Source organism: Halichoerus grypus, chromosome 2 (genome assembly GCF_964656455.1).
Source record: "Halichoerus grypus chromosome 2, mHalGry1.hap1.1, whole genome shotgun sequence".
Taxonomy (NCBI): domain Eukaryota; kingdom Metazoa; phylum Chordata; class Mammalia; order Carnivora; family Phocidae; genus Halichoerus; species Halichoerus grypus.
Window position 1 is genome coordinate 7,197,335 of NC_135713.1, and position 17,060 is coordinate 7,214,394.

Genomic DNA, 17,060 nt, shown 5'->3' on the forward strand with positions numbered 1-17,060 from the left:
TTCACTATCCGGGGAGGTGGGCAGATGTCAGAAGTGGCCACGCTGTCCTGGTGGGAGTGACAAGTGACAGCCAAGTCAGGCCAAGGGCATGCCCTTGGGGAGACCGAGAAACAGCCTTACTGCGTGGGCAGGGATGGGAAGGCAGGGCCAAGAGGGAAGCCAGCACCCAGCAGCACGTGTGTGCGCACTGCTGGGAGGAAGGAAAGGGACAGGCTCACTCTCCGAGCGACTCGCCCCCGGGCACTCTGCTGTCTCCCGGTTTGTCCCCCAGCACGGGGGGGGGGGGGGGGGGGGGCCCTGCTGTCCCACACTCAGCGAACGCTGCCACCTCCTGAGCCTTTCAGCAGCCTCTTCACCACACTCTTTCCGAACCTCCAATTTTATCTCTGAAATAATGCCAGAGAAGCTCCCAGAAGCATTGCTTGGCTCATGCCACAAAGCCATTTGGGGAAAACTTCCCCTCTCTTTTATTACAGGCGGCCCACAGCCCTCTCTGCGGACCCAGATTAAGGATGCCTCTGACGAGGGAATGTGACAGCAGAGTCTATTTTTATTTGGTCGGGCACCACGCAGAGGCAAGGTTTCCAACAGAAACATCTTCCTGCAGGGGAAGGAACGTGAACCCGGCGCATGCATGGAAGAGCGTCGCTGAGCTGCCACGGAAAGCACCACTGGAGCTGGCGAGCCTCGGAAGATGGGCCAAGCCTTCACCTGATGTGAAAGAGAGGCCAGCATGACTCCTCCAAGAGAAGCTAGAAATCGAGACACCCGCAGAGATCAATCTTTCAGATGAGAGGCCTACGAGTGGCAGCAGGGGCATTAACGGGCCGTAACACACACATTGCCTTTATGAGCACCATGGCTCCCCACCCTCGCACCGGTCTCGTAACTGGCTTCCTGCCTGCAGGATGCTGAAGGTGGTCACCGTGCCTTGACTCCGGGAGGTGGGATCACCCCGTGGTAAAGAATATCCGTGCAAAAGCCAAAGCTGTGCCACTTACACAACACACAACCTCGGGAAGGAAGCTTAAGCGGCCTGCGCCTCAGTCTTCTGATCTGTAAAATGGGGCTAAGAGTCCTACCTACGCCCTGCAGCTGTTGGGAGGGTTACATCCAAGGAAAACGTGCAGAATGGGGTCTGATCCATTGCAAGCACTCCATCAACTGTAGCCACTTCTAGACAGTTTGTGGAAAATACTGAAATTTCCAGACACACCGAAATTCTCAGTACATTCTCCATTGAACAGAGGACAGAGAACTTCTGCTGTCCAGGCATTGCTGGTTTTAGGCATAAGGCAGCGTGACTGTGTGTTCAGGAGTGCGGGCTGCTGTCAGTAGGGATGGTATGGCCCTATGGGCTTTTTAGAACAGAAGACAGCACTGTTTGGCTTATGGTTCTGGGACATAGTCTTCACACTCTTTGCACTCACTAGCTCTTTTAAGAAAGACTTTTTCTGTAAATACTTACAGTAAAAGAAATAATTCATATTTTTAATCAATTAATTACCTAAGGGCTCTGATGAGGTTGCAAGGCCACCCCCCCTCCCCATCTCTCTCTCCCTTCCCATCATACACCCACCCCCCTGCTGTGTACACACATGCGGGCACTCGCGCACACACACACCCATATCTGGGAACTTTCTAGAAAGGCACTTCTCACACACAAACTAAGAGCTGGAGTTTCCTTCATACCACTGAGGAAAGAGGATGGTAGTGTCCACCATGCTCTGTAGAGCTTTGGACAGGACAACTGGAGAGAAAAGTTCAAAGACCTCTCTCTACTTGGGGAGTGGGTCAGAGGAGGTATAGAAATCATTATTTGAAACCCCTGGGTCCAGTTTTCAGGTGCTGTCCGTGAAGGAAGGGCTATGGTGTGAATGTCTGTGCCTCCCCAAAATTCTTACGTTGAAATCCTAACCCCCAAAGATGATGGTGATAGGAGGCAGGACTTTTGAGAGATGATTAGGTCATGAGGTTGGAGCCTTCATCAGTGGGATTAATGGTCTGATAAAAGAGGCTCCAGAGATTCTTCACCTTTCTACAGACACAGTGAGACGTCCACCGTCTGCAGCCCGGAAGAGGGCCCTCCCCAGAACCCAGCCATGCTCCCTGATCTTGGGACTCCCAGCCTCCAAAACTGTGAGAAATAAATTTCCATTGTTTATAAGCCACCCAAGTCTGTCGAGTTTTGTTCTAGCAGCCCCAAGAGACCAAGACAAGAAGACGCTGATTTATAAGAATCATGCCACATTCTCAATCCACATGTCCCCAAGCAAAACTCACTCCGCAGGTGACAGTCTGTAAAAGTAGCCCTCCCCTGCCCCCACCATTGCTGGTGAATTTCAACCATTTACTCTTACTCCCCTGAACACCTCACAGCTCTGGCGCCCTCACTACCATCTGGTCAGTAATCCCTCAGGACGGTGGAGACATGCAGGAGGGGAACGGAAGGGAAGGGGACAGAGAAAGAGCCATGGTAATTACGAGAGGCCACCACAACCACCACCACCGCCATGGAGAGAAGCATCAAACAGGACTGGAATTTCTCCTTTGGTATTTTCTGGGTTACAAGATGCAAACCAGTCATTATTTTTAAACCATCCTCAGTTTTGTTTTGTTTTGTTTTTTTAATCTTAAAAAAAAAAGGCAGAGAATTCAGGAACCCTAAAGCTGAGTCGTCATTAGAAGGTATATACCTTTAATGTGCTGACGAGGAAAAGTCTGCAAATTAAGAGGTGCAATGCACCTCTTCGAGATTATTAGGATCAGATAAAGTCCCAGCATTAGTATCAAGACCTCTCACGCTGTGCTCTCTCTTGGCCCACCGTGCCACTCAGCTTCACCAGCCAGTCATCCCATGACCCCTTCCCTAATTTCACCAGCACCCACACCCACCCCCCCACACACAGTAATAGTTGTTACAGCACAAATATTTCATGTCTTCATTTCAATTCACAGGTGCATTTACATATCGTTTTGAGATGATTCAAGTCTCAACACTGCTAATGGCAAGCTTTTGATTCTAGGTAATTGATTCTCACCCCTGGGACTGAGATCTGACTGTGACATATGTCTCCCCATTAAGTGAACATGTTAATCCGACTGGTCTGGCTGATTACATGGTGCCTCCTTTCTCCCTCCTTATTTCCCACAAATTCTTCCTGAAACTGCCTGCCCGTACTTTAAGAGAGCCCACATCTCTTCATTTATGACACTGAGAGAGCTACGCTATAACATTTCTCAGTATACTTAAGTCACACAAATTCCTAAAAGACCGTGACTCTTTTTAGATATGAGATGGCCAAGAGAGTTGCATGAATATGTGACCATCAGATGAAAGACCTGTTATCCTGACATATTTCAATAAATTATGAGAAATACTTTGAGTGTTTTTGTTTTTTAGAACTCAGTGCCAAATTTCAAAATAATTTTAAATGAAATCTCAGCATGTAAGAGAGAAAGGATAATTCTTTTTATTTCTTTTTTTTTTTTTTCCTTTTTCTTTTTTTTTCAGAGAAGGAGAGAGGGGGCAGGTAGGGGCAGAGGGAGAGGGAAAGAGAGAATCTTAGGCAGACTCCACACTGAGCACGGAGCCCAACACAGGGCTAGATCTCACGACCCTGAGATCAAGACCTGAGCCAAAATAGTCGGATGCTTAACCGACAGAGCCACCTAGGCACCCCGGAAAGATAATTCTTTATTAACAAAAACTCATTCAACAAGTACTTACATATAATATTTCTTAATTATAGTCAATTGATTAAACTAACTTAAAAATTTTTAAACTAGAATTATTCGAAATATGTTACCTATAACTTCGCACAGCCTCAACATCTATTTAAAGTCGATCTTTGCATCAGTTGGTTGGTTACATTTTTGTTGCTATTTTTTGTTTGATTTCGGAGACAAAGAATTGGTAGGGACTTTCAAAAATCTGTTAAATACACAACTGTGGTCTACACAAAATCCAAGTAGATAGTTTAATGCCTCCCTGGACCTTTCAATAGTAGAAATAAGTAATATGGCACCTTTCAGTATTCACTTTATCTATCATGATTTTCAATGATTTAAAAGATATTTTAAAAAACTAAGTAGAAACAAAACATTTGTGGAATTCCCTAATCACCTCCCTGGAACCTAAGAACCTGACAAAACACAGTGTGGATTCTACTATGCTCAAACGCCTTTCCTCAAACTATTTGGTTCCAAGTACAACTTCGAGTCCATTTTTGCTATTGGACACATTCCAATCCAGCTAGCAACGTGAGGGACCCGAAATCTCCCAAGACAGCTTGATCCATCACAGTTGAGGTCAACGACCTACGACGTTAAAGATTACAAAATGAAAGAAAATCTTCTAAAGGGAATAAAAAATTGATATTCCCAGATGTTGGGCCACTCACACACTAAAGTGAGATCTATGGTCCCTGGAAGTGGCTGTTCTCCAGGGCATTAGAGAGGGGCAATAACTTTATCTTGCAATCCTGAGCACACAGGAGGGAAAACAATATATGTGAGGTTCACGAGAAAGGCTACCAACCTTTCCAACGTGAAGGAGTAATGGTTCTGGCTCCCCGCCAACAGGGAATGCTAACCAAATGTTTCATATAGGGTCAGTTTCTTTCATAAGGCAATGCTTTGAGCAAGCCGGAGCATTTAAGTGGTCTCATTCATCTTCATAACACCCTGAGATGTAAATAGGTAGTAATAAGGAATATTGCCATTCTTCGGGGACAAAGGCAGTGGTGCAAGAGGTTAAGAGATTAGAGGTTTTAGAATGTACTAGTTGCACAGCTCAAGGGGAACTATTCTGTATTTCTATTTGCCCCCTCTCGTTACAGAAGTACAAAGCAAGATTTTCCATGCTGTAAAGGTCAGTTTTACGACGAGAGTGAACAAAAGGATGAGTTTTTCTTCCCTTGGTATGGATCTCCTTTTTTTCACATATCTTGGAATAAAATTTGACATTGTGCATTCAAATGTTAGGAGTAATAATATATGAGGGACACATAGATCCAACAGACTGAATAATTCAAATCACAAAGCCATTAAATTTGGCAGACACAAACTGACAGTTTCCCCACTAGACATCTGAGTGTGCTTTCTCCCTCCTCACTGGAATTTATTTTTTATTGATTGTAGGATTGTATAACTCATTCCTGCGTCCCATCATGTTCCCCAGTGGCCTATTAGCAACAAATCACTAAGCACAACAATAAATTCTCTGAGGGAGCAATGCAGGCCTTAATAGACGAAGTTCATTTGTGTCTTCATGTAAAGTAATAAAATTCAGCCGGCATTAAAGAAAAGGTTGAGCCATCATGAGCATATTAACTAAATGACTCATTTTATCTAGAGACTCTATAAAACTTAACTCTGACCTCCATTAATTATGAAAGACACAGGTGTTTCAAAATGACATTCTCTTAGAATAACTCAATTGGTCTCTGATGAATATAGCTATAAAATCAAAGAAGAAAGCCTGGGTTCTTATTGAACATGTAGGTGAGAGGCTTGCTCATAACTGAGGGGCAGGAGAATGAATAATTAAGACAGACAGATATGCATTTTGCACGAAGAGAAGACAGAGACAGAACAACAAGTAAATCTACCAAATCTGTTTTAAACAATGATGACAGTGACTTCTCTTTCCACTTAATAAAAGCTTTAGACCATGGTCGATCGTAAAACAATCTGAAGACAAAACACACAACTGTAGAGAAATCATCACCACTTGGGGAAATCTGAGAGCGGACGTCAAGTGAGAGGCCAGCCTCACGTGTACCCCTGCCAGCTTCGTCCTCCCTGATTTCTCTTCATGGCAGGATTCCATCCTACCTGTCGTCAGCACGTGACCGTGCAGAGCTTGAAAGAGTGACATCCTCCATGACACCCAAATTTTCAACTGCACTGATAGACTTGAATATTAAAATATAAGTTCATGATTTCAAAGCTAAGGAAAAGTAATAACTACCCTTTAAAGCAAAAAAAAAAAAGTCTTTTATAAAAAATAATTTATTATCTAAATGTAAATAAATAATACAGCAATCTTATCAATAAGCTTAAAGAATGTGAAGATTTCATTTCATCCTGTAACCAACTCAGAGAGCTCACCAACCTATCTATAACTGTTGTTCCAGAGACTTTCTTCCTTTCTTTCTTTGAAGATTGTATTTATTTATTTGAGAGGGAGAGAGAAAGAGGGAGGAGCAGAGGGAGAGGGAGAAGCAGACTCCTCACCAAGCAGGGATCCCGACACGGGGCTCAATCCCAGGACCCTGGGATCATGACCTGAGCCGAAAGCAGACGCTTAACTGACTAAGCCACCCAGGTGCCCCTCCAGAGACTTTCACTATGTTGGTTGACTCCAAGAAAATTCCAGGAGCCTTTATTTTCTCTGGGGTTATAACCATTCCAAAAATATCTCTTTCATGTGCTTTTTCCACAGATTTTTGGGGACTTAATTCATTTTTTTAATTATTCAGTTAGATCACATTTAGATTCCAGTTTTCGAATAATACACTCATGTCATGAGCTACATCCTCATCAAAATTGTTCCTACCCTCCTCAAAAATAGTAAATATATGTACTTTAGGCTATGAAATTTTTAAAATAATTCCAATTTTATTATTGTTGCCATGACCATATGTGTCCAGGAGAAACTCCCCCCAAAATTGCATTGGCTTTTTTCATTCCTTATCCCCAAAAGGTTACTTCAAACTCTTTACAAGTCTTTGTTATTAGGAATGTTTCAAAGAACACATCAAAACCAAGAACAAATCATTTTAATGGCACTCTTGTATGTTTAAACACCAAGATTAAAAGGAACAGAAATAGATGGAGAGCTTCTTGTTATTAGGAAGTAAAATGAAATAACAAAGATGGATTCTGAGAGGCATGCAATAATTAAGATCAATATTATTAGCAAATTGCAGAGACGTAAAATCAGAAAAACCTTTTCCCATAAGCATATTTAGGGTCAAAGTTATTAATCAATATTGTTAATAATCACACTGATAATTTAAATTTTATTACGCTCTAAATAGAACTTGCAAATCCTTCAGTGCTTTAAGGATTACAGATGATGACTTATTGCTCCAAATTTAAATTACAGCCTCTGCTTTTGAGGGTCCACTGGGTATTTGATTCATTCCTTCCCATTTTTCAGTTAATAGAGATCATATTTCATTTGAAAAAATACCAACTGAACCATCTTACAATTCCCTTAACCTCTGCTTTCTTAGGAATATTCACTCCTCAAGAGATCTCCATATATAATTCTTTTTCTGGGTTATCTTCAGAGTTAGCAAAACCTTAAATTTTTTTTTTTCATGTATCTTCAAATAATCAAAGAATTGCAGTTTATTCCCCACATGCTCGGGGCTAGCTAATGCCATCACAACAAACCACATTCCCAAATCTTGCTCCAAATCTCACCTTTGACCCTTGCCCTCTGCCACCCCATTTCAGTCGCCATCAATCACTGTCAAACCCAGCTCTGAAATATGTCTCAAATCTGACTCTCTTCCTCATTTCCACCATCACGGCCTGAGTGTAAGTTCTTTCTGTCACCTGATCCACCGCCCCGACCTCTGAATTCCTCAAACTCTAGAACACTCTGCACACAATACGGGAGAAGTACCTTCCTAATGCAAATCTGAGCATGTAAATATGTAGGCTTAAAAATGTCCTAAACTCCTAATACCTTTAGCAGAGGTTCCCAAATCTGCCAGGCCAGGATACCCTCAGAAACTTGATTAAACCAAAGATTCCAACATCACTTCCAGAAAGTCTAATTGCAATTATCAGAAGAGAAGCTTGGGCATCTGCATTTTTGTAAGGCCTCTCATGACCGCCAAAATTGGAATCACTGGTCTGGAGGATTAAGTCCAAGCTCCTCCATAATCTGACCCCACCTAGAGCTCCTGCCTCCCCTGCAACAACTTCCACTCTCAGTCACCAACTGGTCCAGTCAAGCTGAGCTCTTCTCAGCCTCATCAGGATCTCTGATGTTCCCCAAGGTACGGTCCTTCCGGCAAGAAGACTCTTCCATCTGCCAGACTCCTAATGCATTTCGAAGGCCCACCTGAAAGAGCACCTTCTCGGTGCACCCTTTCCAGCCCCCAAAACCATCATGTTTCTTTATTCTTGGGGTTTCCAGGACCTTTGACCCAGGCCTCCCTGGGAAATTCTCATTGCTTGTGTTCCCCCGACAGCCACCGGCCAAGAGCCCACAAGCTTTTTCTTTAAGGGCCAGATAGCAAATGCTTTGCCTTAAAGGACGGTCTCAGTTGCAACTACTCATCTCTGCAGGTAAAGCTCAAAAGCAGCCACAGGAAATATGCCACTGAATGGGTGTGACTGCATGCCAATAAAACTTTATTTACAAAAACAGGAGGCCAACTCCGGAGGCTCAGCTTGCCAACCTTGCGCTAGGTTTGCGCCAGGCTATGAAGTCTTCATCAGGTAGAGACTACACTTCATCTTTGTCTCCCCAATGCCTTAGATACTTCCTGGCATAATGTAGGTTCAATAAATATATGATGAATGAACAGTCCTAAAAGAGTAACTACGTGAACTAATAAACTCTGATGGACCCTATGTGGGACGGGCTGGGAACAAAGCTCTCAACACTCAAACACTAGCGTACACATACACTCAAAGTAAAGAGGCTGATTAATTTTTATTACTGTGCTTTGTTGGCTCATTCATGCATTTTGGGAAAAAAAGGACTTTATAACTAAATAAATAACTATGCTGCTAGATTTATCTGCTCCCCAGTTCCAGCAGGGAAGAAAGTACAGAGATTATTCTGGGTTTTTTTTTTTTTTTTTTACAACAGCAAAAGGAACACGATGTGCAGAAGTCCTTCCCACAAGAGTGTCTGTAGACCACCTGTTTCTTAAAAGCTCACACTCCTGGACCCCTTCCATCCCACCGAAGCAGCAGAGCTGCGAGCAAGGGACAGAGGAAGCTTCACTTTGAATGAACAGTGGTGATGCTTAGGTACACTGATGTCTGGCAGATATTGGACAAAACGTAACGAAGCCAGCAGACAAGGAGTGGGACTTTTTAACACAGATCAGGTTAATTAATCAAGTAGGCCTCCTGGAAGAAAGGAGATTAATAGGTACAAGAAGGCAGAAGATAAGCAAAGAGAAACCTAAGAGAACCACACATCTATAAATCCAGTGCCAACACTGAGAAGAAAAATGATAGAGAAGAGAAAATACTTAACGAATAAGCTCAAGGATAAAAAAAATTTCAGGGGGAGCCTGGGCTGCTTAATCAGTTAAGCGTCCAACTCTTGATTTCGGCTCAGGTCATGATCTCAGGGTCTTGGGATTGAGCCCCACATTGGGCTCCATGCTCAGGAGGGAGTCTGCTTGAGAGTCTCTCTCTCCTGATGTCCGCCTCCCTTCTCTCTCTCTCTCTCTCAAATAAATAAGTAAATCTTAAAAAAAAAAAAATTCCAGGTGAAGAGCAGGAATGAAAAGGGCCATCCTTTTCTTCATCACCAGCTGTTTTTCCTAAATCATAATTAATATAAATAGAAGGTAAACATCATCACCACCCTGGATTTCTTTGCACTATGGGGGTCTACCACTTTCTGGATTCACTCCTAATTGCTGACTTCATTCCACTCCGCAAGAGTTACCTTTAATTGTGTAAACTTGACTAAAATGTCTCCTCTGGAAAACAGAAGGACCAAGTGGCTACTGGAAGCAGAATTGCTGATCTTATAAAAAATCTCCATTTTTCCTTTTAATCATATACTGCTTCCAACAGATTAATTCTAAGGTACAACTCTAAAATAAAAACAGTAATTAAAAATAACCACCACCAAAAAAAAAAAAAAGAGTAAATTACATTCGTCAATTTAAGGAAAAAAAATGACTACATGAATCTAAAATTCAGCTCTTTGTTTAGATCCAGTGGCAAAATCATTCTGAAAGGAGGAACTTAGTCTAATGAAATAGAAGCCTGCCCATTCATTCAATGTGATCTTATGGGAACAGATGCTGTAACTACTTAAAGCAAATTCAGTGTCGGCATAACAAAAGCAAGTTAATCATTCCTTTTTACTTTTACTTTTGCAGATTCAAACCAAGGACAGAACAATGCTTGAAAATAAAACACTAATATTTTTCAAGGCTGGTTTTTGTGATTATAAGGCAGATCAAACTCTGTTTTGGAAGCACTAGGGTTGTAGTTTTTTATTTTAGTAATAAACACGCTGGCTAGAAATCTATACATTTGTTGTATAGACATATGTACAGAAAGATCTTCCCACATATGGAAATAGTCCATTGACTATATGGGCAAGGCAAAGGGCTTGTGCAAGGTACAAAGCTCTGGGCTGGTCCTCACGTCAGGTCAGGTGTGCAAGGAGACTCATGCATCCCCATTTACCCTTTCTCTTGATATCTCCATAATGCTCCCATTTAATAGAATTAAATTTTAATAGAATTAAAATTTGAAATTTCCAATGTCATAAATTGTTATATTTATCATCAATTATGACTGTTACGTGACATAAGTGTTGAGTCTGTGTGCTTCAATCCCACCACCTTAATCACCTGCAGAGGGTTGTTCCTCCTGGACTCAAAGGTCCTGGTGTGAAAGCTTATGGGTGAGTGTTCTTATTAAAATATCATAGGTTGTGAGACCATGCCCTTCAATATATATACCTATACTGCACTGAAGCTGGTTAGAGAAGAGTAAGATAATCACAAATCAACTGAGAGGTGCCTGGGTGACATAGGCAGTTAAGCATCTGCCTCTTGGTTTGGGCTCAGGTCGTGATCTCAGGGTTGTGAGATCAGGCCCTGCATTGGGCTCTGCGCTCAGCGAACAGTTTGCTTGTGATCCTCTAATCTCCCTCTGCCCCGCCTCCCCCCTCACCATGCTTGCTCACTTGCGTGCCCTCTGTCTCTCTCTCTCTCATTCTCTAAAATAAGTAAATAAATCTTAAAAAAAAAAAAAATTCAACCGAAAGACCAAGAAACAAACAAACAAAAAGAATGGAAAGAAATCCACATTCTCTTTGATGAGAGGCTCTTTTCATTACTACTAAATGGCTTTATGCTTTATAAAATTATTGCTCATCTGTAAATGCCCCAGTTATTATTTGATTATAATCAAACAGTACATTGTATGTAAGCCAAGTTAGTTGCCACTTGGAATAACATTTGAATTTAGAACAGAATCACTTGTCATCCTTACAGTGAACCTGAAACACTAAAGACAGACAGATTCATTTGGAGAATAAAAATAGAATCACCTTCTTACATTCAGCTTTACAATCCTATCTGCAACAAAACTTACATGTACGTCAACATTGTGAACTAGTATTAGTATCAGTACTTTTATAGTTATCTCTACCAAACCTCTACGCCATAACATATTTCTTCACTTCGGAATTTTTCTTCCTATATATAAAATGTCATGAAAAATAAAATAAAACAAAATGGTAACTGCTTTTAGTAGGTTTTTTGACAAAGACATACATAAATCATTCATAAAATAGTATCCCAATCATATAAACAAAAAGAAATCAAATAATGTGGGGAAATAATTGAAAAGGTTAACTGATTACTTCTGAAATTGTGTTTTTTTCTTAATGCTTTAACCGTATTTTCCACATTTTCTAAAATGCAAATGCTTCAGTGTCATCATTGAAAACACAAACCTTATTTTAATTTTTAAAGAACCCTTTGGTGAAACAAACTATGAATGTCAATGCCTTTAAAATAATATAAAAGATAATGTGCACCTTAGAAATAGTAAATTTAGGTATCTTTCCAGAAGTTCCATGAATTCAAGATGCAAGTACCTTCTGGCACTATATAACCACAAATTGCTTAAAGAGAGCCTTTCCCTTTGCAGCACAATGAACTCCTTTTTGTGAAGAGTGCACAGAATCTTTAAGTGAATTCAATTTCCAGAACATAAAGTATCACTGGCATAAAGTGAAACCATCCAATAAATGGCTTTACAATGCCGAGTGCTAACTATAAGAAAACAGAAAGCCTATCATCGCATTTTCCTACCATTCATATTTAAACCATTACAGATTTCTTAAATAAGCACCTGCTCTGCAAACTTCTTTTGCTAGGTCAAGCCCTCCCAAACAGGAAGCTGAGGGCTGGGTTATTTTTAAAGTCTTACAACTGGCTCACACTCCCTCTTAAACTCTCTGAGCCTAATCCCACCAAGTTTCCTAGTAAAATTCCTATTCTCCTCAATCAGTGATGACCACCAGAAGCACACATGCACACGGATGCCAAAATCCAGAGTTACCTGCAGAGCTACCCTACCACTGCCCTTACCACGTGCCTGTTACACTGACAATCGCTTTTCATGGATTACTTTATTAAATCCTCACAACAGCTGACAGGGGTAGAAATAATTACACCAATTTTAAAGTTGAGAAAATTAGACTCTGAAACAGGCTCAAGGTCACGCAGCTGAGCAAATCCAGTCTACCTCTCCCTTCCTTCTCCTTGTTTCTCCCACCAGGACAGGACCACAAGGTATCTCTTCCCAGTGCCAATGTGCTCAGTGGCTTTTCACATCCATTAAGAGAATCTGTGTCATTCGCCAAAAGCCAAACACCTGCAGCATGTATGCACGTGTGTGGTGCCGTCCTAGTCATGCAGCACCCCGCACTTCCAGAAACAATGGAGAGTCTTTCAAGTCAAGCTCACAGGCAAACCTTTTCCAAAGTCCTTCAGGGTTGAATGAAGGGTAGAAGACTCAGCTCTACCAACCGAGGTCATATTTGTACCTTTTACCCCAGCAGGTGGCTCCTTCCCTTTGGCTAAGAGCAAGAGCTCATTTTCCCTAAGGGTTAGCTTTGGGGTTAGAGATGGCCACTGCCTTGTGTCCTTGCCCAAACGTGGGAATTTCGAATAAATCTGCTACAAAACCCAACCCATTTCCCCTGAGGGTCCCCCCAGATGCAGAGGGGCACCTATACAAATCAAATCCTTGAAGTAGGTATGTTGAATCAACAGGTATCTTTGAGCTTCTGCCAGGGGAGAAACTGTGTGCTACCTTCTAGAGAAAGAAAGAAAAGATAGACATCTCCTCCACCACCTGATAATGCAGAGTGGGGGGTGGGGGGTGACACCTGACACAAATCATGCAGTAAGTGCAGTAAGGAAGGTAGATGACAGGTATGTTAACAGGACCATGCAGAGCAGGGGAAGGAGGAGCCCAGGTCCAGGGGAGGGCCCTTGAGCCAGATCTCTTTACTCTGATTGTGAGCTCACTGAGCAGAGAACTTGGGGGAGGGGGTAGCTAATGCTCCAGAAAAGCAAAGAAGTTTGTTATCAAATCCCAGAGGCAAGAAAGAGAACATTGGACAGTGGTGGGCAATAGAAATAACTCTACATGCCTGGACCATGAGAGAATGAAAAAGAGCTCCGTTTGTAAGGGATGTGGGACCACAAGGCACCACAAGGGTGTGATGGGCAACACCAAAGCACCGTCATTTATCCGAAGGGAGCTACCGAAGCGGGGGGGGGGGGGGGGGGGGCATTTTATAAAGAAGGTGTTGGCCAAGGTACACAGAAGGAGGACAAAATCTGGAGGCCAGAGGACCAATTAAAAGCCCCTGCAACATCCGGTCCAGGCTCGTGATGAAATGTGATGGAAGTCAGCATCCAAAGCCCCCCATGTATTCCCATGTGCTGAAGTACATAAAAATACACCAAGTAAGCCCAACCAATCTGTACTCACTGCCCGCTCAAAAATACCAGAAGAGATGCAGGTGACATGTTCAATGCTAGAAACTAAGTCAACTTCTGTCTATTCATTTAACGCTGTGCCCATACATCTCAATGCCATCAAGTGTTGGGTGGATGCACAAGGGCTCCTAGAGATCTGAGAGCCAAAGCAATGATTCTAGAAACTATTCAATAAACCAGATTTAGCTTCACCCAGGTATATATGGAAACTGCATATCCTCTCTTGCTATGAAAGGTATGCTTTATAATCTAGTAAATTGGACCAAAAGAGATACAAGCACTCAGGTGGCCCAAATGTTTTCCTTGAATGCCAAAAGAGGCCAAAAGGCCTCTTTCTTCAAAATTAATATTTTTCCTAAGAGATGGGTATGAAGTATTTTTTTATACATCATCCTCAAAATACACTGGCAGGATAGGTGATTTGAGTGCAAGGATTATGCCTGTTTTCTAGAGAAGGAATGATAAGGAGGAGGGAAACAACTCAAGATCTGTTCTAATTGTTGTCTAGCAGCCTCATCATCAAATGGAACGTCAAGTGTTGGCCTGGATACGGGAGCACATGCACCTTAAGCGGGGTATAGAATAACAATTTCCCTGAATTCTCAGTTGGCTGGTAAATGGTGTAATCAAGGTCACAGAGAACGGTAATGATTGGACATTGGAATGGATGCCAAAACCTCTTGACTCTAGAATTTTACTGAAGAATGTACTGAGAAGTTGAGAACATGGTTTCTGGAGTCAAAATGCCTGGGTCTGAAACCTGAGTCCAGCTCTTATTGGACATCAGACTGTGTCCTGCCTCCATGTCCTCATCTCTACAGCAGGGATGCTGACAATACTTACCTCTCAGCTTTCACGAAAAAACATGAACTAGTTCATGTTAGACAGTTCCTGGCACATGGGAACCCCCCGAACACTCGCTATAAAGAACAGGCGTCATCCTATTTATTAGTAGCAGACTTTGGGGCAACCTTATGCTGTATTTCATTCTTAGAAGTATTACCTGGCACCCATCAACTACGGCAGAGAAGCTCACGTGTAGCTGCACAGATGTCAAATGAAATCCAAAATTATCTGCAGTGGCGAAACATAAGATCTCTCACCTTGCTCCTACAACAAGTTCTTTCTGTCCTGGGTCAAATGTTAACTGCGAGAAATCCACAGCATTCTTCGCTCTGAACTCCCGTAACCAGGGGCCAATTTCTAAATAGGAAAAATAAATAAATGAAAAGATAAAAATGAATGATTTTTCCTCCAGGGACCACAAAATGTGCACAACAGGTAGCAAACATTACATTTCACAGAGGATTTGGAGGTCCCCCGATGTGATCGCGTAGGGGCCACGGGAGGTTTCCAGCAGAATTCCAGCAGAATGTTACACTGAGGATGTGTAAAACCTAGAGAACGGCCACCCAATAAAGAGTGAGCAAGGCATCCGTGCTCGGGTGTGATTTACTAACCAGATGTGCATTTTCCTCTGGGCTCTGGGCTGGGCAGAAAAATCACACAGCATTCACACGCTTCATCAAGGGAATACTGAACGCAAACAGGACCATTTCCTATGTGTGCTCACTGGCAAGAACTGAAGACTTGAGAAGTACAAAGCCCTCCTTGGGACCCAGGATAAACACGGGAGCACCAGTAGCCCTCCTTCAAAGTGGACACCCTATGTCTGTCCTTTGGGTTTCAATTCTGTTCTATCAGGCGTGTTAAACTCATACAGTGCTTTCTAGATGAGAAATCCAGTTACTTCTAGGCCTTGTTGGCATTCTTTTTTCTCTATGGGAAACCAGGAAATAGTCACTCTGTAGAGGCAGGTTTTTCACAAGACTGTGACCTCCTATGACACGGCCTCCAGCCTCAGCCTAGAGTCCGTTCATGATAATATGACAGCGTTGGAGAAGGACAGAATGCTGCTCCATGAGCCAAATTTTTTGCAACTTTTATTAGCACATTTCTGACACCATAAAAATACTCTGGGAGTTGCCTGCCAGTCGCGGCTTGCCTTATCATTATTCCTGACAATTAGCCATGTTATCTGACTGTCATTTTTTTCTTAGATTTACTATTTTGAGTGCTATCACACTGAATAAAGGGGCACAATGACAAATGTCACATCAACAAAGTCACTGGTGTAGCAAAGGAATAATGTCTCTCAATGAAAGCAGATGCCAAAACCAGATTTAATATGGAAATGTGCCCAGGTCCCATAACACGTCCCACATAAACACCTTTGTTGACATGATCGAGATGGATTATTTTCCAGGAATGGCTCTGTATAATAAATAGAGCACTTCTCTACTACCGGTTACTGGGGGGGAAGAAGGTCATGAACAGAAAGTTCTACTCCACGTAAAGGAAACCAGGGTTGAGGTCTATAGAGACCTGTATTTGGGCTTTGAAATTTTAATGTGTGTCTTGATTCTTTTTAGAAGTTTATATAAATTTTATTCATTTTAGAGCCAAGTCATTTAAGAGAAAACACTTAATTATAGTACAGTAGGTAAAAGCCCTGGAGCTATAGAAAGTTGTTAATAAATGGTGTGTTCCAGAAATTCAGTTAGGGAACTAGACCTACTATCTTCTTTAAGCACAGGGTCTATGAATAGAAGATCTTTACAGGCGTTTGAAATGTTATAGGAAGTATTCACACATAGAAGGGAAAGAGGACAGGGCCCTAGGTAAGAAGAAAGGCAAGATCTGGGGCGCCTGGGTGGCTCAGTCGTTAAGCATCTGCCTTCGGCTCGGGTCATGATCCCAGGGTCCTGGGATCAAGCCCCATATCTGGCTCCCTGCTCAGCAGGAAGCCTGCTTCTCCCTCTCCCACTCCCCCTGCTTGTGTTCTCTCTCTCGCTGTCTCTCTCTCTGTCAAATAAATAAATAAAATCTTTAAAAAAAAAGAAGAAGAAGAAGAAAGGCAAGATCTGACTGCGTATTTACAGTGCAGATGGGTTCCACGGGAACAGAGCGATGCGGAATGCCATGGTGCCCCGAGGGCCATAATCGGTGTTGCTCACCTTCTTGCCCATCAGGCCCCATCAGTTCTCTGTTTCTGGGAGCTGGAGCCGAAGGCTCTTATGTCTGCAAAGCTCCCTGAGGTGCCGACAGCCCAGAGCACAGTACTCTGAATGTGGGGAGGCAATCATAAAAGATGCAGTAATGAAAGAGCAACAACCAGTAGGTGAATTCAAGAGAAGGAGAATGAAAAATGAAAGGCACGAGGGAAAACAGAAAAGAGAGAAAGGAAAAAGCAACAGTAAGTCAAGAAACCACTGGGATGGATAACTGACAGGTGTGTTTAAATAT

At 42.4% G+C, this 17,060-nt stretch overlaps 1 protein-coding gene across 8 annotated transcripts in view; it reads right to left on the minus strand.

Annotated features, from left to right (window-relative positions):
- Positions 1 to 17,060, minus strand: part of SEMA5A (semaphorin 5A) — a 479,512-nt gene that overhangs the window by 252,517 nt on the left and 209,935 nt on the right. For 7 of the 8 annotated variants that reach the window (XR_013445480.1, XR_013445478.1, XR_013445479.1 and 4 more), the window contains one exon: positions 14,858 to 14,957. The exons of the other annotated variant lie outside the window; for it this stretch is intronic. Coding sequence is in view for 4 of the 7 variants with exons in the window: in XM_036104506.2 (XP_035960399.2) it covers positions 14,858 to 14,957 (100 nt within the window). In the remaining 3 variants the exon portion in view is untranslated. The remainder of the gene's footprint in view (positions 1 to 14,857; positions 14,958 to 17,060) is intronic. 8 annotated transcript variants of the gene reach the window in all.